General features: G+C 50.3%; 1 protein-coding gene across 16 annotated transcripts; it reads left to right on the plus strand.

The window, feature by feature from the left end:
• The first annotated feature begins 4,486 nt into the window (after window positions 1-4,486).
• Tbata (thymus, brain and testes associated) lies at window positions 4,487-21,554 on the plus strand. Of its 16 annotated transcripts, none has more exons than XM_039099218.2 (12): window positions 4,487-4,631; window positions 7,089-7,243; window positions 8,651-8,898; window positions 11,319-11,570; window positions 12,579-12,658; window positions 16,353-16,544; window positions 17,178-17,238; window positions 17,424-17,801; window positions 18,208-18,289; window positions 19,057-19,201; window positions 20,423-20,475; window positions 21,292-21,554. In XM_039099218.2, exons 2-12 carry the CDS (start codon window positions 7,200-7,202, stop codon window positions 21,410-21,412), a joined length of 1,656 nt encoding a protein of 551 aa, XP_038955146.1. In that variant the 5' UTR covers window positions 4,487-4,631; window positions 7,089-7,199; the 3' UTR covers window positions 21,413-21,554. The 16 variants fall into 16 exon arrangements, with proteins under 16 accessions (XP_038955146.1, XP_008771181.1, XP_063135739.1 ...); XM_008772959.3 differs by having other exon boundaries at window positions 4,488-4,631; window positions 11,412-11,570; XM_039099215.2 differs by lacking the exon at window positions 4,487-4,631 and adding an exon at window positions 7,563-7,749 and having other exon boundaries at window positions 7,107-7,243.
• Window positions 21,555-22,224: the final 670 nt, after the last annotated feature.

Raw genomic sequence — 22,224 nt, forward strand, 5'->3', positions numbered from 1 at the left:
ATGTAAGAGAGTATGTGAGAGAGAGTCCATGCGCGTGCACTCGCTTGTGTTTCTGGGATAATCTGTAGGAGTCAGTTCTCTCCTTGACCCTGTAAGTAGCGGAAATTGAACTCAGGTCATCAGCTTTGGTGGCAAGCGACGCTCACCCAGGGAGCCATCTTGCCAGTTTTGTTTGTTCTTGAAAAGAGCCTCACTCTGTAGCCCAGGCTAACCTCGGTGCAATCCTACTGCAGCCCCTCTTAAACGCTACAGTTACAGGCATGAAGCACCACACCCAGCTCCAATGAGTATGTATCTGGAAAAGATCTCTTCACTCCTATCCTATGCCATGAGCAAAACCTTTCTCCAGTTGACCAAAGATTAAAACTTCAAAGATAAGCCAGGCAATGCTCAAGAAAATAATGGGCGAATATCTTCATAGCCTCAGGTAGGCAAACATTAAAAGTAAGATTGATTGAAATCAAATGTATCTTTTTCAGAAGATTATGTTAGAGCTGGCGTGGCGGTGTAGGCCTGTAATCAGAGACTCTTTAAGTTCAAGGCCAGCCTAAGCTATGAAGGGAGACCTTTTCTCTAGAAAGACTGGGGAGATAGTTCAGGGCCCCAGGTTCAATCCCCAGCAAGAGGTGGGGAGAGCAGAAAACCAATGCACTGGAGAGAGAGGACCAACCACAGATGGAAGGAATATTTGCAACATGCAGATCTCCTCCGTCTCCAGTTCCCTCAGCTCGAGGGTTAAATGAGGTAAAACATCTGGAAGAGATGTCACAGGGCTTGGCACGCAGGAAGCCCGTTGAAGTTTTTCATGGTGGGGAGCTTATTGTGAAATCATTATCAGGAGATGTGCAGCTTATAGGTAGAAGCAATGATAGCCCTTTAAATTGTTGGAAGGCACTAAACCCTGGGCCTTGTTTCCATATGAACTCATAATTATCTGACATCTTAGATAAACTATAATCTATCCATTATAAATGTCACTCTCTGTTCTGCCTTTTCTGTGAAGTCTAATATTAGTCCTCTTTTCCTGAGAGAATGAAGCAGAGGGCCCCACCTCCAACCACTCCAAGGCAGATCTCCCTTCCTTCTTCCCTGTCCCCCCACATCCCTCCATCTCTCTACATCTGTCTCTCTCTCATTCTCTCTCTCCTCTCCCCTCTCCTGTTCTCCTGTCCTCTTCCCCCTCCCCTCCTCTTCCTCCTCCTCCTCTTCCTCTTCCTCCTTCTTCTCTCGCTCTCTCTTCCTCCGTCTCCCCTCCTTTCTCCCCTCCCCTCTTTTCCTCTCCTCTCTCTCTCTCTCTCTCTCTCTCTCTTTTTCTGTCTCTCTCTGTTTCCTCTTCCTCCCCTCCCCTCCCCTCCCCTCTGCTCTCCTGTCTTCTGTCTTTCTTATTTACACTAGACAAGACTTCTCTGTTTAGCCCAGGCTGGCCTTGAGCTGGAGGTAACCTTCCCATCTCAGTCTCCCCATTCAGCCCAGCTCACTCCTCTTTCTGACAGTACTCAGGTCTCCAGTTCCTCTGCAAACCAGTACTTCAGACATTTCTCTCTTCTCTTAATTTTTTTCTCATTCTGTTTGTTTTGTTTTGTTGTTTGTGACAGGGTTTCTCTGTGTGGCCCTGGCTGTTCTGGAACGTGCTCTGTAGACCAGGATGCCCTTGAAATCACAGAGATCTACCTGCTTCTGCCATTTGCCCCCACTGTCTTAAGACATCCCCTGACTTCCCCACCCCAGCTTTGGCTCAGCACAATGTGGACACATTAAAGGGCACCCTAGGATGCGAGGCAGGGGGTTTCTCAGCTGTGTCAGCAGATTCGGTGGGACACCCCCCCCCCCCCCAGTGCTGGAAGCTGCAGGAAGGAGCTGCTCGTGGGAGGAAAGCCCTCCCTGCTTCAAACACGGTAGGATTTGTATCAGTAGTCACCAGACTGCCCAGGAACGTGCAACAAGGGCTTTCAGGCTGGTTTCTGAAGCGTCACCCGAACCCTGAAGAAACAGACCCAGGAAAAGTCCCCTCTCAGACACAGAATAATCTCGAGGGAAGTTTTGGAAACAAGGGCAGAGTCAGAGGCTGCCTTCCTCTGCAGTGGCTAGAGTCCAATCACATCCCCACCCCCTACTCCCCACCCCCCCACCCCTGGCCCGCTTCAGGTGAGAGGGGGGAGCATTAGGAGAGGTTAAGGCTTGCTCAGAGCTATCCATTTCAATCTCTTTGCTCCCCGGAGTCTACCCACAGAGTCTAGACGCCTCAGAACAATGCAGTGAGGCAGCCCTGAGAGACACCCCATCAGTTCTGAAAAACAACGGCCTTATTTCTAGACCAGCTTCCGGACGCTTTCTCTAGCCTTCTTGGCTTACAGAGCCTATACATATGGCTCCCAGCCAAAACTGCTCCCGGACCCAGGATTAACCTTGCTCCCACATTACTGTATCTGGCTTGGACTTCAGAGAAATAAAGTGAATGAATCACGAAAGGTAGTTACGGACAAAGAAGTCACCCCACATCCTACTTTCACTTAGTGACCAGTAATGGTAGTCATCAATTGTTCCTTCGAACATCTCTTCTGTGTGTGTGTGCAGGGAGAGGTGCACATGTGAAGGTCAGAAATCGACCTTAAAATAACATTCCTCAGGACTCTCACTAACCTGGAACTCACCAAGCAGGTTAGGTGTCCTAGTTAGGGTTACTATTGACGTGATGAAAGACCGTGACCAAAGCAACTTGAGGAGGAAAGGGTTTATTTGTCTTTTGCTTCCACAGCACTGTTCATCATCAGAAGTCAGAACAGGAACCTGTAGGCAGGAGCTAACACAGACTGTGAAGGATGCTGCTTCCCAGCAGGCTCCTCCTGGCTGGCTCAGCGTGCTTTTCTGATTGGCTCAAGGGTGACTCCACCCACAGTGGGTTGGGCCTTCCTCCACCAATCATTAATTAGGAAACTGCCTAACAGGCCTGTCTACGGCCCAAGCTTAAGGAAGCCTTTTCTCAATGAGGCTCCTTCCTCTCCAGTGTCTCTAGCTGGCGTTAACTTGACGTAAAACTAGCCAGCACAAGACTGACCAACTCAGCTGCCACCCAGGCCCAGACCCAGGGCTTTGAGTTGGTCCACCCCCAAATCTATGTCATCTGTGAACTGTTTGGGCATGTGAAAATGCTGTTCCTGTTGATCCAAAGCTGCAGGAGCTCCATGATGCCGGGCAACAACAGATAACCAGAAGGAGTCCCAGTGAGGATCCAGTATTGATGGTGTTACCAAAGCCAGAGATCTGGAACCAGGCCAATAAGCCACTGCAATGAATATTTGCAAGTGAAGATGTGTGCAGGGAGGGGTACACTGTGGGACTGTGGGACACATGGTGACACACTACAGCTTCCAGAACAGGATTTTTTTATGCGTTTTTTTTTTTTTTTTTTTTTTTTCGGAGCTGGGGACTGAACCCAGGGCCTTGCACTTGCTAGGCAAGCGCTCAACCACTGAGCTAAATCCCCAACCCCTCTGATCAGTTCATTTATTCTTCAGAACAAGCCTGGAAGTGGGCAAGAGCATTCATTTCCCAGCCCCAGCCTACACAGCAATAGTTAAGAGATCGGATTTGATGCCGCACGTTGTTCTAAGCACTTTAATGTGTGTTAACTCGATTTCCAAGGGACAATAAGTGGGGACCCCATCTCAGCCCTACTGGACCTGAGCCTCCGAGAGTAATTAACCCCCTGCCTGGCCTCCTGAGCAAAATTTTGAAAACAAAACAAAACCAAAATGCAGATAGGTTAGAAAATTGTTCATAATGTGCCTAAGTGGTTAGATTTAGATGAAACTTGGGGAGACTGTAGAAAACAGGCACCTGCTATTCCTGCTATACCGGGAACTCGGTTTTATAGACATTTCTATCATTCCTGCCGTAGCAGAAACTCTGATAGGGTCAGAGACATGAGATTCAGAGCCTTTGGGTAGACTGAGATCACATCAGGATAAATGGCAGAATGGGATTTTTTTAACAGAGGGTAATTTCACTTTATACCCCTGGTAATGCAGACACCTTGACTAACAGAAGACCTTAATCTTCCCTCCCATCACCTGGCCAAGTGAAGCCACCAGGACCCTCCTGATCCTGTGATTGGGTTCCTTGTCTCTACCCAAGAAAGTAGCCAGCTCCCCCAGGACTGATCCTAAGAATGAAAGCTCCCAGAGGCAGAGCCCTGCACAGCACCATCTGGCTTTGTCAAGAGTGGCAAGACCAGAACCCAGCCTAGCCTGAATCCTTGGACAGATTTTCACCCTCTGTCGGCTGCTGGCTGATTCAACGGGGTGGCTAACCTGCTTGCGTGGGTCCGTATTGGAAGTGCGTGGATAGGAAGCAGAGGAGGAGTTTCAAGGGTCAAGAGAGAGTCCTCAGGGAGCTCTCTACACCCCCCCCCCCAGGAAGGGGAAAGATGAATTCCAAGGTGGTGGGGGAGAAAGGTGTTGGGCTATGTTCTGGAGTTGGGGGGGGAGGGGTAACCTAGCAACCACTGGGCTCAGCACAGTCACAAAGCAACAGGTTTGCCCACAATTCCGACAAGCCTTCGATTAGTCTTATCCATCCTGGTCAGGCACCAGGGGCTTCTAGCTCATATGCTATAGTGGGACATCTTCCTGGTGAGTTCAGGGACCTCTCTGCAGGGACAGGGAATGAAATGGGTCCTGGCTCCAGGTGATGAAAAAGGAATGGTGGGGGGGGGGATGAGAGGGTGTCTGCGGTTACATCGGTGGCTCCCTTGGGATCTCTTGTACCTGACTGTCAAGGTGCCCAGGATCAGAAGCAGGAAATGGCAGGGATGGGCTACAGTAGGCCTCATCTGTCTCTCTTCCTAGGTCCCTATTGACCCCTGTAGGTGGGTGTTGACTCATAAGCTTATTAAAGAATTTAGTGGGTCATGTTTAACATTCATGAAGAAAAGAAAAAAAACCCAAGATATAAGTATCCATTCACATCTTATGTGTAGCTATTGCTTCAGAGTACCCCCCATGTTCATTGCTGACACATACACACATGCATGCACACACGCGCACACACACAAACACTCATGTGAATTTAGACCTAAGGAAAAAATGGATTTCTTGCTGTTGTGATGGTCAAAAACGTTTGAGAGTCTCTTCCCTAAAGAGCACCTTTTCCTGTAGGCAGGTGGCTGAGGGACTTCCACATGCCCTGTCTTCAAGCATGAAGCATCTAAGAACCCCAGCCCTTGCCATCGATGATACCTACATGAAGCTTCCTGAAGAGGGAGCCCTGCTCACTGTTTTTAGACAAAAGATCAGCAGCCTGTTAGTCAGATGCCTATGCTGGCCCTTGGCTGTGCAGCCTCAAATGAGGCAAACCCATCACATGCTACTAACCCGATGGAGGTGGTCCTGAGGCATCTCAGAGAGCCTTGCAGATCTGTGGTTCTAGGGCCTTTCTCAGAACTCACTCACATCCTGTCCCCAGGGGCTTTAGATTTAATCATCATTTTAGCTTTGATATCTATCGTCTTTCATCCATTTATTTTCATTGGTTTACTGAGCTGCAGTAAACGAGTCGCCTGTTCAAGAACCACAGCACCACCACTAACTCATCTCCTGTGGCCTCTCCTCCTGTCCCCACCCAAAATGCCACTAGGGGAACGTCCTTAGTTATATTATTGAGTGATCTCATGTTTGTGATGATTCTATTTGCCTGGGAACTTGTGTGTGTGCGCGTGCGTGCATGCTTGGGGGTGTGTATATGAGTGTGTGTATATAAGAGTGTGTGTGTATGAGCATGTGTGTTTGGGGTAGGCGTGTATGTGTGTGTGTTTGTGTGTGTGTGCACGCTTGGGGGTGTGTATATGAGTGTGTGTATATAAGGGTGCATGTATATGAGCATGTGTGTTTGGGGTAGGTGTGTATAAATGTGTGTGTATGTGTGTGTTTGGGAGTAGGTGTGTTTGTGTGTGTTGTGTGTTTGGGGTTAGGTGTGTATGAGTATGTGTGTTTGGGGATGTGTATATGGGTGTGTGATGTAGGAGTGTATGTGTGTGGATGGATGTGTGTGTTTGGATGTTTGTGTTTAGATGTGTGTGAAAGAATGATGTATATGGATGTGTGTGTATGGTATGGATGTGTGTATATGAGCATGCGTGTATGGATGGTTATGTAAGGGTATGTGCGTATGATGTATGTATTTATGATGTGTGGATGAATGTGTTTGAATGGGTTTGTATGTGTTTGTATGTGTATATGGATGTATGTGTATGTTGTATATATATTAGTGTTTGTGTGTTTGTGTGTGTGTGTGTGTGTGTGTGTGTGTGTAGAGGTCAGAGAGCAACTTGGAAGCGTTGACCTTCTTTTACCATTATGTGGGTTACAGGGACTAAACTCAGGCTTGGTGGCAAATGCCTCAGCCTGTTGAGCCATCTTACTGGTCCTTTACTTTTAAAAGGCAACTCAAAGCTGGGCATGGTAGAGAGAGGCCTTTAACCCCAGCACTCTGGAGTCAGACACAGGTGGATCTCTGTAAGCCTGAGACCAAGGCTGGCCTGGTCTCCGTATGAGTTCTAGTCCAGTTAGGATTACATAGTGAGACCTATGTCCTTGCTTCTCAACCTTCCTAATGCTGTGACACTTTAATACAGTCCCTCGTGTTGTGGTGACCCCCAACCATAAAATGATTTCATTGCTTCTTCATAACTAATTTTGACACTGTTATGAATCATAACGTAAACATCGCATATTTGACCCCTGTGAGGTCATTTGGGGTTGCGACCCACAGGTTGAGAACCACTCACTCCATGGGCTTCCAAACCATACTAAGCGCTGTGTTTGCATGGTTGGTCCTTGTTGTGGCTGTCACTACAGTTCATTGCTTCTCACAGCAACAAAAAATCTCAATGGTCTGAACAAAGCTTTACTCCAGTGTTTAGACATAGGTGAAGTCACTGGGTTTGGGCTGTTTTGGACCCTCTGGATGGGGCTACTCCCCCAGACAGCCTAAGTCAGGCAGCTGTAGGAGTTTCTCTTGTGTCTGGGAGAGAAATGACTGGGTGAGACAGTGTCCAGCTTTACCAGGTGTTGTCCTCCTCTCGCCCTCAGATCTTGTGTTCCAGTTTGCACACCCGCCACCAGACCACGAGAGCTGTGCCAGCCATAGAAGACGCCGGCATTCCCAGTCTAATCTTTTCATCTCTCATTGCAAACCCTGCTATGACTACAGAGGTGAAACAGCTGGATGAGCATCCTCTAGTGAGGTGAGGCCCTACACGGCACATGGGCTGGAGAGGAGCATGTAAGGCAAAGGGGAGATGGGGCAGGATAGCCTTGGAGGAAGTTGGTAAACAGGGGTCCAAGGTCCAGGGAAAGCCTTTCCCTCACCTCAGAATGCCCTCTATCTCCATCTGCCGAGGGCCTGGGTGGCTGTGTTGACACAGGTCTCTGAAATACACAGGAGGAGGTAGGGCTACAGCAGAGGGGCTCTGGGGTTTCCAGAGACTTCCCCTTTATTTGGGAGTAAAGGAAGTCTCGCACTGGGTACCGGCACTTCAGAGAGGTTTGCTTTCTTTCTTTAAGACCCGGATTGCCTAGAGCTGAAAGGAAGGAGAATGGAACAGGCTACTCAGGGGGCCGCCCAGCAACGTCTTCCCAGGAATCGGGGGAGGCGCACCTGGCTTAGCATATTCCCAGCCCACCTCCACTCCACCAAGGGACCTCCCTCCAGCCAGGGCCAGCAAGAGAAGGAAGTGCAGAAAGCCACCAGGCAGGTGGTAGAGTGCAGGCTCTCCTGGGACACAGACTTCGGCTTCCTTCAGGGACAGAGACTAAGCATCCTCAAATCCTGGGCAAAGGATGGGTTGCTGGGAACCTGAGACAGCTGGTCTCCAGCCTCACCCAGCAAGACAAGAGTTGGACGCTTCTCGCGTCCTGCTCCCCCACCCCCACCCCACCCCACCCCAGCCGCTTTGGTGTCAGTTCCGCGTCTCCAGGGAGGGACCACGTGGGCAAAGGACTCACTAAGACCACCCTGGTCTTGGCTCTAGTTCTCACCCCTGGGTGCTGAAGCTAAGATAATAATGACCCAGGGGAGGCAACAGCTAATTTTGGGGGGTTGCCAATTTTTTGGTTTGGGGAGAAGCTTATGTTGGGGCCAGCCTCTGTTCCCGGGGAGTGTATATAAAGGGTGTTTGGCACCTAGTAGGGGATGAGGTGACTAGGTGGGTCTGAGGTTTCTCTTTCTGGTTTTAGATCTGGTCTCAGGAAGAAAGCGGGGATCCTGGGAGGTTCCATCTGCTCTCTGACAGATGGGCCCCAGCTCCCCACCAAGGCATCTTAGGAAGACAGAGGCCCACTGGGACCAAATGGCATCATTGAGAAAGGATTCTGGGGGAGCCAAGCTTTGTGGGGGGTCCTTGGGTGGGGGTGCCATAAAGGCAGACTTCAGCCTCTGGGGCTGGGCTTCATGATAGGCACTTGAGTCCTCGAGGCCTGGTGAGCCAGAGGAAACACCACTGGTCTTTTTTTTTTTTTTTTTGGTTCTTCCCCCCCCCCTCCCCCGGAGCTGGGGACCGAACCCAGGGCCTTGCGCTCCCTAGGCAAGCGCTCTACCACTGAGCTAAATCCCCAACCCCTCACTGGTCTCTCTTTAACCATCCCTGCTTCAGTCCAAAGACAGAGCCCCAGCCTGAGAAGAAGCCGGAGCAAGTTCCAAGGAGCCACGGGGATGTTGGGTTCCAGAAAGAGCCTGTGGTCCCAGGCATTGTGGATTTCGAGCTGATCCACGAGGACCTGAAGACCACAAAGCCCCCAACACTGCAACCAACACCCGGTGCCTACCGCTTTGGACGCCTCAGCCATCATTCCTTCTTCTCGAGGCATCACCCGCAAGCACAGCGAGTGACTCATATCCAAGGTACAGCCGAGGGCGCGGGATCTGGCCACAGGGACCTGTAGAGGCGGCGGTCGGTCGATTGGCAGAGGGCGCAGGATCTGGCTGCGGGGGTTGGGGGGGGGCTGCAGAAGCGGGGTTGGGGGGCGGGAGGAGGTCAATCGCTGATTGATCTTGAGATCTGCTATAGAAGAAGCATGCACTCACATTTCCCTGGTAGAGTCAAGAGAGTGTGGAGGTCCTAAGGCTGCCCAGTGGCCAAGCCAGGACTGATCTGGGGGGCTAGAGGAAACTGCGGCCTATAAGGGAGACTCTCGACTTCCGACTCATGCTGCTTGGATCTTTTGGCCATCAGTCCACCCACCCATCCATCCACAGCATTGCGAGCTCCGAGAGGACACTTGTGTGGATTCTAAGAATATGACGACAGACAGAAACAGACTACTGTCACTGCTGTCCTGGAGCTGACGTCCACCTGGGAGGGATGAGACAGAGTAAATGTCTGTGTCGGGCTACAAGAGGGGAAATGGCTATTTTCAAAAGGTTGTCACAAGGGTCCCAGTAAATTACATGATATTGAGAAAAATTAAAGGACAAGTGAAACCCGTGGGCACAGGTCAACTAAGCACAAGAACATCCTGCAGAGGGACACAGAGGTCCTGGCTCTGTTGGAGGTACAGCAGGAGAGCCCCTCGGTGTCTGGGGCAGGACACCAAGTAGAGGAGAAGAGATGGGTTCAGACAGGCATTGGAGCCAGATCGGGTGGACAAAGAGGCCACTGGTGCTGCCTTAAGTCACCTCAGCCTGACATAGTGTATACTCCTGTAACCCTAGCATTTGGAATGCAGAGGCAGAAGTATCACCACGAGTGTAAAGCCTGGTCTATATAAGAGGTCCTGCTTAGCCTGTGCTACCTAGTGAGATTTTTGCCTGAATAATAATAATAATAATAATAATAATAATAATAATAATAGACAACATCACTTCACTGATTCAAGTGGGACCACTGGGAGGGTGACAGCCCAGAAGTGACCATGAGGGATATTCGAACAAGGTCACACTGGCCTTGATGGAAGCTAAACCATGGAGCAGTGGAAGATTCCATAGCTCTGGTCTAGAGGTACAGAAGGGAAAGGATTTGACCACTGACTGCAGGTGAAGTATACAGGGCAAAGAGGCATCGACGTCATTCCTTATTGGTCAGCTTGGGCAATAGTGGACCAGAAAACCCTAATACCAAGAAGCCATCAAGGGCCAGTTGGGGAGGAGGTAGAGGTGGGGAGGAGCCACTGGCAGAGGAAGCAGAACAGGCAGGGAGATACCACTATGAGAGCCATTTGGGAGGGAACAGTGCCCTGTGAGGACATGTGAGAACAGAGCTTTGGATTCGCAGGTTGAGAAAATTAGGAGATGATAGAGGAGATGAGGAGAGGTCAAGAAGCCAGGAGAATGAGGATCCAGAGGCTAGAGCAGCAAAGGCCTAGCCACACTGTTCCTTGCCTCTGGATTGGTGATAATGTAATTGATTGTTCAGACCAATCTCTCTCAGATCAAGACTCTCCTCCACCCTGTATAGCTTTTCTATTGTTCTTACTGTACCCCCCCCCACTTGTGTGTGTGTGTGTGTGTGTGTGTGTGTGTGTGCGCGCACATGCATGCTCATGTGTGTGCAGGTAGAGGCCAGACAACAACCATAGCTGCTGTCCCCCAGGCACCATCCCCATTTGGCTGATGGCTGGTCCCGTGAGCACTAGGAAATCCTCCTGCCTCCACCTACCCAGCTCTAGGATTATAAGCCTGGGCCACCATGCTTGGCTTTCTGTGTATGTATGTGTGTGCACATTCACCCTTATGAATATGGATGAACCTGTGGCCAGGTTTGCTTGTGGAAGTCAGAGGTCAGCCTCAGCGGTCAGTCTTTGCCTTCTACCTTGTTTGATACAGAGTATCTTTGTTTTTCCATCATATATGCCAGGTTAGATCGCCAGCAAGCTTCCTGGGTATTTTCTTTCTTCCCCAAATCTTCCCGTACATAGGAACACTAGATTATACAAATGCCTTTTATCTGACTTTTATGTGGGTCCTGGGGATTCAAACTCAGAACCTCACATTTGCATGTCAAGTGATTTTACTCACAAACCGTCTTCCCTAGACCTTTTTAAAAAGTCATGGGTCTAAGTATTGGACACAAGTTCTCTTGCTTTCAAGGCAAGCACTTACCAACTGAACTGTCTTCCCAACCCCTGTGTCTTTGCTGTAAACTACCTACAATTCACTGACCTGTCACGTAAAGCCAGAAGGCCTTCAGGAGGAGGTCCCATGAAGACTGTCTTGCCTCTGTGTGCCCAACTCACTGGTGACCCTGAACAGGCCTTCTTGTCCTTGTGCCCACGAGTAAAGTGGCTGCTGGTCTAGTTGTGGGCTCTAACACTATGAGTTTCTAGTTACAGGAAGAGGAGGACCTGGAGCACTCCCCGCCCCTCACCAGCCCCCTGGAGCTCCTTGGGTCCAGCCCACAGATCTCACTCCCTCTGCAGATATCGCTGGCAAGCCCATCTGCATGGTCAGGGACGAGTTCTCTCTGGCGGCCTTGACTCAGCCCTCATTCTTAACCCCCTGTGTGATGGGGATGCCTACCGTCTCTGTTCCCATTGGGGATCCACAGTCCAATCGGAAGCCCCGGCTTTCTACTTCCGGTGAGTACTTTGGCCAGGCAGTTCTACGTGGGGCTCATACCTTCCCCGAAGTGTGTGGTTGGGCAGAGGCCAGTGAAGGAAGGAGCCATTGTTCTTCTAACCGGGTCCCTCTTTTCTCTCATTTCCTGCCACCCGCAAATCCACCCTGTTTGGATTTAAGAAGTAATGAAGTTAAGCCGATTTGGGCCTTAGTCATGTGACTTGGCGCTAGAGACGAGAGCAACACCTTATGTTTAGTTATATTTAGTGTCTTGTAATATTTAGTGACAGGTACTCTGGGGCAGAGGTTTATCCGGACCTCCAGCTGTGATGTTGGAGAGACTTTGGAGGTCAAGCCCTACTCTTCTGTTCCAGGGATGTGTGTGTGGGAGAGCCAGGAGGATAGGGTGTGGAAGAGATCCTGCTGAACAGGGTGACAGCCAGTTCAGGGCAGATAAGTTTGAGAGCTCGCTATAGAACAAACACTAAACCTGTCTTGAGAGTCACTTGCTTTTTTTTTTTTGTAGATTTATTTATTTATTATATGTAAGTACACGGTCCCTGTCCTCAGACACACCAGAAGAGGGCATCAGATCTCATTACAGATGGTTGTGAGCCACCATGTGGTTGCTGGGATTTGAACTCAGGACCTGTGGAAGAGCAGTCAGTGCTCTTAACCTCTGAGCCATCTCTCCAGCCCCGTCATTTGCTGTCTTATCAAGAGACACGGCATCTTTCCTGAATTTCAGTGTAGGCTCCAGGCATCTCAAGGGGGAAGAGATATCAGATCAAACTGCTTGCATTTAGACACAGTAGCCTAACGTCCTCCAGCACGGAGAGGACTCAGGGGAGACTGCCAACATTAGCAAACCCTGATCCAGGGCAGTTTCTAAGCCTTTGGGACAGAAAGGCTTACAAAGTGAGGGGCTACTTCTGTCTAGAACCTTTCCTCTCCATCCCAGTCCTGATGTCACAGGGGTGGCAAAACAGTCAGTCACCCCCTCCTCTTGTCCTGTCATCTCCTCTCAGCCACCTGGAGGAAGAATTTAAAGGACCTGGCCTCCCGAGTGACTTTCTTCACTAAGGAAATCGCGTCAACAACCAATGAGGTTGGTGTTGAACAAAGAATGGAGACTAGAAAAAAAGCCTTTGTAAGTTCCTCCAATGCTCAGCAGCTGGCATGGGAGAGGAAGGACCCTCATAATCATGAAGGTGACAGTGAAGGTCAAAGAAACACAAAATCACACCTAGTAGAGAAATCCAGGAAGTGTCCCCAGGAGTACCCTCTAAAGCAGCGGTTCTTAACCTGACCCTTAAATACAATTCCTCATGTTTTAGTGACATTCCCCCCAATAAAATTATTTCCATTGCTACTTAACCACTGCAATTTCACTAGTTATGAATCATAATGTAAATATCTGACAGGCAGGATGGTTTTAAGAGACCCCTGTGAAAGGGTCGTTTGACTCCCCAATGGGTCACAACATACAGTTTGAAAACCGCTGCTCTAGGTTCCTCCATGGATGCTTATATGAGGAAGACTTCTGAACAGAGACCCCACCCACCCACCCAGGCCCATCTCAGGACATCTTTTTTTTTTTGGTTCTCCCCACCACCACCACACCCCCCCCCCCACACACACACAGCGGGGGACCGAACCCAGGGCCTTGCGCTTCCTAGGCAAGCGCTCTACCACTGAGCTAAATCCCCAACCCCCATCTCAGGATATCTTAAGAGAACAGAGCCTGGAGCACAGGGTATGGAGAGGTGAGAGGTGGGGGCAGGGGGGGATGACTTTGAATGTAGGGAGGAAAACATTCTTAACGTCCCACACTAGTTAGGATCCAGTTCCATCAGGAGTGGAGAGTCACTGGAGGCTTTCAGACAGAATGGAGATGATTTCAAGGGTCTTATTCCAGGACAAAATGCTAAGGGACAGACCTGGCCCTTTTTTTTTTTTTTTTTTTTTAAAGATTTATTCATTTATTATATGTAAGTACACTGTAGCTGTCTTCAGATACACCAGAAGAGGGAATCGGATCTCTTTACAGATGGTTGTGAGCCACCATGTGGTTGCTGGGAATTGAACTCATGACCTCTGGAAGAGCAGTCGGGTGCTCTTAACCACTGAGCCATCTCTCCAGCCCCAGACCTGGCCCTTTTTAATGGAGTGTGTTTTGGTCAACTTGTGTGTAGAGGTGGGGACATGGCTTCTTGTCCCTGCTTGCAGCTAACTCATCATGGTGCTCAGAGTAGCTCAGTTGAATGTCCAGGTCTCCTCTGTTTTAAAGTGAGAAGAAAAATGGGTTTGGCGATGCACATCTCTAATCTCAGCACCAGGGGGACAGAGGCAGGAGGATTACTGCAAGTTTAAGGCTAACCTGCTTTCCACAGTAAAGTTCCAGGTCTGTCAATGCTACTTACTGAGGCTTTGTCTCAAAGCAAATAAAAGTAAAACAAAGGGGGTTGGGGATTTAGCTCAGTGGTAGAGCGCTTGCCTAGCAAGCGCAAGGCCCTGGGTTCAGTCCCCAGCTCTGAAAAAAAGAAAAGAAAAAAAAAAAAAAAAGTAAAACAAAGGAAAAAAAACCATGGGGGTGGGGTTTGGGGAGAGATAGTAAACTCTATAGCTAGAATTTCAAGGACAGGAAGCTCTAAGACTGCCATGCACCCAGAAGCTTCCTGGGGCAGAAAAAGAATGTTAAGGGCTGGGAACACAGCTTCTTCAGAAAGCACTTGCATATACATATATACATATACATATACATATACATATACATATACATATACATATACATATACATATACATATACATATACATATACATACATGTGTGTATGCATATGAATATGTGTGTGTATATGTTATGTATATGTAGTATATGTATATACCACTAAACTACTGACAGGCATAGTGGAACATGCATTTAATCCCTTGGAGGGCTGAAGCAAGAAAATCTATGTGAGTTTGAGGCCAGCCTGATCTACACAGTGAGTTCTAACATAGCCAGATCTATGTAGAGAGACCCTGTCTCAAAAATAAAATAAAATAAAATAAAATAAAATAAAATATAAAATACACTTATAAAGCATGAGGACCTGAGTTCAATCTTCAACGCTCCCCTTTTTAAACTTTTTTTTAAAGCCTTTGAGGGTTGGAGGACTGGAGAGATGGCTCAGTGGCCAAGAGCACCAGCCGCTCTTCCAGAGGACCTGGGTTCAGTGTCCAGCATCCATATGGTGGTGCACAAGCAGTCATAATTCCAGTTCCAGGGGATAAAGAAAAGACACTCACTGCACACATGTGGTCCACCTCCTTACATGCAGAGAAACACACACACACACACACACACACACACACACACACAGGCACACACAGGCACGCACATATACAATCACACACACACACAACCCTCTTAAAAAACAAAAAGCTTGACATAACAATGCATGCTTATAATCTTTGCTCCGGGAAGGCAGAGATGAACAAGTTCCAGGCTAGTGTGAGACCTTATTTCAGGGGGAAAAACCTGTAAGGAATGACACTAGAGGCTGTTCTCTGACTTCCCTGCACACACGTGCACACCTGAGCATCCATATATACCTGTACACACATGAACATACACACCCCACACACACATACAAGCACAGACACACAAGCAGACACACACACAAGCACAAACACACAAGCAGACACACACAAGCATAGACACACAAGCAGGCACAGATACACAAGCCGATACACACACACACACACACACACAAGCACAGACACACAAGCAGACACACACACAAGCACACAGACACACACAGCATAAATACACACACAAGCACAGACACACACACACACACCACACACACACAAGCGCACACACACCACACACACCTCACACCACACACACACACACACACACACACACACACACACACACACACACACACACACACACACACGGTTGGCGAAGCAGATGGAGAAGGAAGGATATTAAGCTGTGAGGAACAGACCTCACTGGGAGGGGCAGCTGAGCCAGGAATTAGGGCGGAGAGTGGGAGGGTGTGGAGAGTTGGGGGGAGGGAGGTAGAGGGGTGGTGGTGGAGGTGCCCACAGTTCGTGTTCTCCTTCACCAGACCAGAAGGGGAAACAGCGGTATCTGGGAGAATGTTGTGTTATGGGGGTGTACCACTGAGAGTCAAGAATAGGGAGGGAGGAGGGGGAGGGGGAGTGAGTGGAGGCTTACCCTTCCCAGGCAGAGAGGGGAGGTAGAGCTGGTGTCCCAGATAAGCAGAGCCCAGTCTGAATGAGAATGAGGGCTGAAGAGTGTACCAAAGGGGCTGGAAGAGAGAAGGCCTTCCTCCAGACTTGTAGGTGTGGCTCTTTAAGGCCTTCCTCCACCAGCCTTAATGAAAGGATGGTCCTCGCTTGTTCACACCGGTTTATTTGGAGGTGGACTTGAAAGGCATACACTTTATTCAGGGTGAACCAGGAATTTAACACCTTTTGAGGGAAGGAATGTCCAGGAAGGGAAGGACTATCTAGTTACCTCATTAGCATGGAGAAGAACTCCAGGTGTCTATGCTACCCAGTGCTGTGATCCTCAGTGAGGTGTCATGATTACCTGCTCCACGGCAGGTAGAGGCAGACAGGGAATGGCTCCCCTCTTGCCCGTCTCAATTCAGAGATTCCAGGTATTTGAGCTTGTTCAACGTTTGTACCATTCTTAAGCTGTCTGGTGGCACAGTCCATGCACCCATCATGCCTTCTCCTGCCCTCGCTGGCTCCTAGTGAGTCTCTGCTCGCTTGTGTTCCAGCAGAAGGACGAGCCTCCTATGAAGGATCCTTCTCCGAGAGAGCAGGGGGCCAAGTACTCAGCTGAGACTGGTAGGCTTATCCCTGCTTACAGCCATGCCCTCACCCGCCGAAATCGCCAGGCCCAGCGGGGCCACACTTCTGGCAAAGGTGGAGGAGTCCAAGCCTCCATTCTGCAGGACCAGGAACTGCTGGTAAGCCCCTACTCTGGAGGCAGGGACTGCAATGGTCTCAGCCTCCAGGTTCCCAGGCCTTCCGAGCCAGCACCCTGTCTGTGGGAGGCTTCTTCAGAGAAGCCTCCTAAGACGGTAAGACCAGAAAGACCCTGTCCCAGGATTCAGCTTCCTGGGCTCTGAGCCCCTCTGCCTCTAGACAAGCCTGTTGTCATCCTGACCCCCTCTACGTAAGTCCCCTTTTGTGGGTCATTGGCCAAATTGGGACCATACGTGTGTTACCACTGTATTACAACTGAAGAGGACATCCATTGTTCTTGAGAGAGCTGCACAGACCCTGAGGAGCTTGGGGGCAGGGCCTGCAAGCGTAGCCTAGCCTGGGCCTTCTGTTGCTCCTTTTATCACGGAGGCTTGAAGTGGGCCCCACTGTGTGGCCGTGATGCCAGTGATCCCTATGAAAATGCGGGAGTGTTCTCCACAGCCCCTTAAAGGCCGTGCTTTTGGGCCTAGCAACATGGATAGAACAGGCAGATCCCAGGATCTCCACTCAACAGATGAGGAGGTTTGGGCTCTGTTGGATAGTAGTCTATGGCTCAGGTCCCAAAAGGATGTGTAGGCAAAACCAGGCTAGAATTGGTACTTTCTCCATCATAGGGCGGCCTCACCGCACCTGGAGTTAAGTTCTCAGGTCCCGTGGGGAGGGGGCCCAGGGCAGGTAAGGAGGACGGGGAGAACTGGGAAGGGGCAAAGGGCAGCTCAGGGTGGGTCACCACTGCAAAGGGATGCTGGGAGACTCGGGTGGACATCCAGCAGGTACAGGCCTGAGGAAAAGCCCAACCCAGTTCCTACTCCACCAAGGATAGGTGACTGGAAAATGCTAAGGAAAGCCCACTTTCCTAGGATTCCTAGGGCTCCACCTCCTACCTCCGGTACCCCCTCCACCCCTCCATAGCTACAGACAACACCGGCAACCTGGCCTAGGAAGTCCCCCGAGCACATCCAAGAAACAGACGGAACATATCCTGCCACTACTTGACCCGAGGCCACAGAAAAAGCCACCGGCAAAGAAAGCAGCTAGGGATGGAGATTCCCAGCTGCTCCACTGGATGGAACCCCTCACTAAGCATTTGGCAGAAACCACCCAATCTGGCCAGCAGGCTGCCAACAGCGAGTCCCCTACCTCCTGGCAAACATTTCCAGATTCTTGGAGCTCCAGGGTGGGGAGGCCCTTGGGGTACCCCAAGTCACCACCCAAAACATCCCAGCATGCAGGACTCGGTGCGTCTCTGAGGAAGTGACTGGCCAGCTCTGATTTTGCTGTCCCAGTGAGGGGCCCTAGGTTCTAACCAGCCCAGTGGAACTATGGTACTGAAGGGTTTACCCATCTGATAGCTGAGGCTTGATTCTGTTCTAAAGTCCCTATTTGATGGCTTCCTTTTCCCAGGCCCCACGGTCTTTACCTGCCCAGCAGGGAGCTTACGTGTATCTGCACCCCTAAGACAATTGTGACAAAAAGTCCCCCCTCAAAGTGCTAGTTCCCATGGAGGAACCTTTAGGGGAGCCAGTTTAGCTAAGCTCAGAGACTGATCCCATGTTGAGGGGAGGATCCTACTGTTCCCTAATACATTTGCCTGCACGTGCGGCAGGGAATCCTACTGACCATGACCTGTCCTCTTATACTCAGATCCTGGAGCTTCTTTGTCAGATTCTACAAACAGATTCTCTAAGGGCTATCCAGTTCTGGCTGCTCTACGCTCCGCCAAAAGGTGAGGACCCCCAGAACGTGGTGCTCTCCCAGCTTCTATTCCAGGGCCTTCTCTCCTTTCGTTAGGGAGTTCAAAGCATTTCCAAAGTCTTCCCAGCATCACTTCCCCCAGCAGAATTTCTGTGGCCCCATTCCTTGGTGGGAACCCTTCTTTAGTACCAACCTCAGGCATAGGTGTCTGGGATGAGAAAAATAAAATCCAGATTGCACCTAGCAGACACCGTCCACCCACCCATCTCCTCCTGCACTCCCCCACCCCCCTCATCCCCATTGCTGTAGAAAGCATATGCACATGGTTGCAAACAGGAAGAACACACAGGCTTGTCTATAAAACATATCTGCTTTAGGGCAGGGTGGAAGGGCACATCTCCTCGGAAGGAGCTAAAACTCACTCTCAAGGTTTCTAGATAAGAGGAGGGAGTTGGAGGGGAGGGGTGTAAAATCCCAGATTTCCAAATGTGGTGGTGGGAGGGGGCAGGGAAGGAGGGGGAAGGGACAGAAAGGGCCAAAACCAAAGTGCATATGGGCTTTCATGGTTGGAGAGGGTGCTGAAGGGCTAAAGGACTCTGCTCACATAGCTACAAGCACTGTGGGGACCTTCCTTGGAAGCAGGGGTTGGGGGAATTTGGAGGGGAGGGGAGTTTTGGCAGGGAGGTGACCTTTGAGGAATGTAGCACTATTAGAGAAAGCTGTCCTTCACCAGGGTCTGGGCTGGATGAGGTAAGAAAGGGGCAGGGCTGAGCATACTGCCCCGGGCTGCTTTTTCAGAAAAAGATTTGGCTTTGGGGCTTCTGCAGACGGCCTTGGCTCAGCTCATCCCCCAGCCTCTCCCCTCCATCCCAGCAGAGAAGCTGTGGCACCAACTTCAAGAGCTTCAAGACCCTCCTCAAGAGATACAACAGGCAACCTACAGGTGGGCTCCGGCCCCTCACCTGCCCTTCTATTCCCAGAACCATACCTTCATCCATCGCCACCATAGTCCCTGGTTTACTGACCCACCCATCATCCCTGCATTGTAGATGGGGAAAGGAGGGTGGATCCTTGAACAAAGCTGGCCAGCTACACTGATTTATGTATCAGTGTGCATTGAATACAGTTGAGAGATCCTGCTTCTGTGATCAGGACAGAGAGCACCCATGTGGGTGCTGAACTTTGGGTCCTCGCACACTTGCACAGCAAATGCCATCTCCAGCCGAACACTAAGGACTAGAAAAGTTGCGAGGCTGGGAAAAGGTCACGTCTGGAAGTAGGAGGAGCACAGGTCTGCTGGTCAGGAAAGGACAAACTGCAGGGAATAACATTTGCAGTTACAAGGCTGAGAAACTGGCTCGGGTTTGGGGGAGGTTTATTTTGGTGGGTAGTTGTTTTTTGTTTTGTGGACCAGGCTGGCCTCAAACCTGCTTTGTGTTTGAAGATGACGTTGAACTCTTGATCCTTCTGCCTCTGCCTCCTGAGTGCTGGGATTACAGGTGAGCACCACCACATTCTGAACAGTGCTGGGATGGAACCTGCCTTGGCACAAGTTAGGCAAGCATTCATCAGCTTATCTACAAAGGACTAGCTAGGGCTGGGGTTCATTGGTAGACAATTTTACAGGCCCTGGTTTAGTTCCTAATGTTGCAACATTGTAACTAAGCCAACCGGAAAGAGAGCAGCAAGGAGGGCAAGTTCTAAGGTATGACTGGATGAGAAACCCCAAGTTGGCCTCTTCATCCCTTCTCTGAAGCCTTCTGCTAGAGTTACAGGGAAAATGAGGTGAAGGGGGCTACTGCAGCTTAAGGCTCGCTCACACAAGGTAGAAGAACATTAGCCGCTTGTCCAGAACCAGCTTGAAAGGCAAGGGGCTATGGGAAAGGCCATAGTGGTGGCTGTCCCATATGACTCCAGACAAGAGAACCTTGGTTCCCTGTGGTGTCAGCAGGCACAGAAGGACAGCTCTCAGGCTCCTGCTTAGGAGGTGCAGGGAGGTGCCTGGGTCCGTGCATGAACTGCACTGCGCCAGGCTCCTCAGGAGGGGTGTCTTGCTTTTCCTGAGAGCTGGTGGCTTATCACACCCGTGCCAGCCACCAAATCCTACTCGCCCGACCACCTGTAGACTCAGCCTCCCAAGCCTGTCTTTTGTACTTGGTTATAGTCCATCCCTGAAGAAGACGAAAACACCACCAGTATCCAAGACAGACAAACCAGGTAAGAGTCCTCAAAAGGGTTCGCTGAAGCCAGCTCCGGCTGGATTCCTGCCCAAGTCGGTTGGCTCACTTCTGCATGCAGCAAACGTGTATTGAAGACTTACTGTGTATCAAGTTGGGGGAGGGGGGGGGAGTCGTGAGGGAAGGATTGGGACAAGTGCCTATGTCATCAGGGTTTATTTCTTAGAGAGGAAGTATCCAAAGGACAAAAGCCCCTGGGAGGACAGTAGGTGAATCAGGGAGATCTCCCTGTCATAAAGCATAGACTCTCCCACTTGGGAATGCCCAGGGAGAATCTACAAATAGAACTGATGGAAGACCAAGCTGGACAGGGTATCTGGGCTCTGTTAGGGGGGTGGGGAGGCAATGGAGGGAAGACAAGAGAGGGTGAGCCACTCTGGAGGTTATGAGCATGATGTGGCATGCCCCTGTGGTCGATATTCGAGGCATGGATGGCAGTGAAAATGGCAAGCAAGGACAAGGGAGCCAGGAAAAAGGCCCCTGTGGTGGACATAGTATCTTAGACCAGAGAGTGTGGGATAGGGTGGCAGCTGGAGGGGAAGAAGAGAATGCTTGTCCCCAGTGGACATGACTCTTCCTTGTCAGGCTGTGCAGGGTCCCAAGCACTCAGCAGAGTGTCTGGCGGGTGTGCCATAGGGGCTCGATTCACGTTCGATGTCTGGAGGAGAAGGGACCTGGGTGTAGCCGGGCTCCCACAGGGGAACCACCTTATTTCAGGTCCGAAGGTGAACAGAAGGCAAAGCAGACCTTGACCTCGGTACTTCCCTGTCTTTCTGCTTCCTCTCCCATCCCCCAGAGTACATGGGCAAAGCCCAAGTCCTCCTAGTACATCCGATCGAGAACCGAGAGGAGAAAATGACCAAGCCCAAGGCCTAAAGCTGAGGAGCATCGCTGAAAGCACGGAGACTTCTGAGTAGATCAAAGGCAGTTAGTTAGCTTGGGGAGGGAGCACTGGCTCCTGTCCTGCTTCCTTGACTCCAGCCCCTGGCCGCCAAGAATACTCTACTAAATAAAATACTGCCCTCCCTCCCTGGGTGAGGGCGGATTTACCCTCCCTCAGGAGTGTCTGTGTTTTGGATGGTTTATTCTATAAAAGCAGTGTCCCCTCCCAAGGAGCAAGCCCATGGTACTGCCCACAGTTAGCAAAGGTCTTCATGCATTCACATAATCTCCCACAGGCATGCACAGAAGCCTGTCTCATAGGTGATTCTAGATCCTGTCAAACTGACACCGAACATGACCATCCCAACCACCATGCCTGGCCACCTGTGTTCATATTAAAGCACCTCGTTTTTAATGCCCTTATCCCTTCCCCCCTCCTCAGTGGCAGTCTAAGTGACAACCGTGCCCATTGCTGTTTCTCTGGCTTCACCCTTACCCTGACAGTAGATTTTTTCCCCAATTACATCCATTCAAGGTTCAAAAATGTGGTCAAAACTAACAGGGAGGTTACCATCTAAACCACCAGGGGGTGGTGGTTTAAATAATGGCCCCTAGGCTCACAGGTGTGCTTAGGGAGTGGCACTGTTTGAAAGGATTATTAGGTGGTGTGGTCTTGTTAGAGTGGGTGTGGCCTTGTTGCCACACCCACTCGTTGTGTTACTCACTGTCTGTGGGCCTCGAGGTTTCCCAAGTCCATCCCAGGCCCAGTGTATCTTCCTGTTGCCTGTGGACCCAGATGTGGAACTCTCAGCTACCTCTCCAGCACCGTGTCTGCCTCTGTTCCACC

The sequence above is a fragment of the Rattus norvegicus genome, chromosome 20 (assembly GCF_036323735.1).
Source record: "Rattus norvegicus strain BN/NHsdMcwi chromosome 20, GRCr8, whole genome shotgun sequence".
NCBI lineage: Eukaryota > Metazoa > Chordata > Mammalia > Rodentia > Muridae > Rattus > Rattus norvegicus.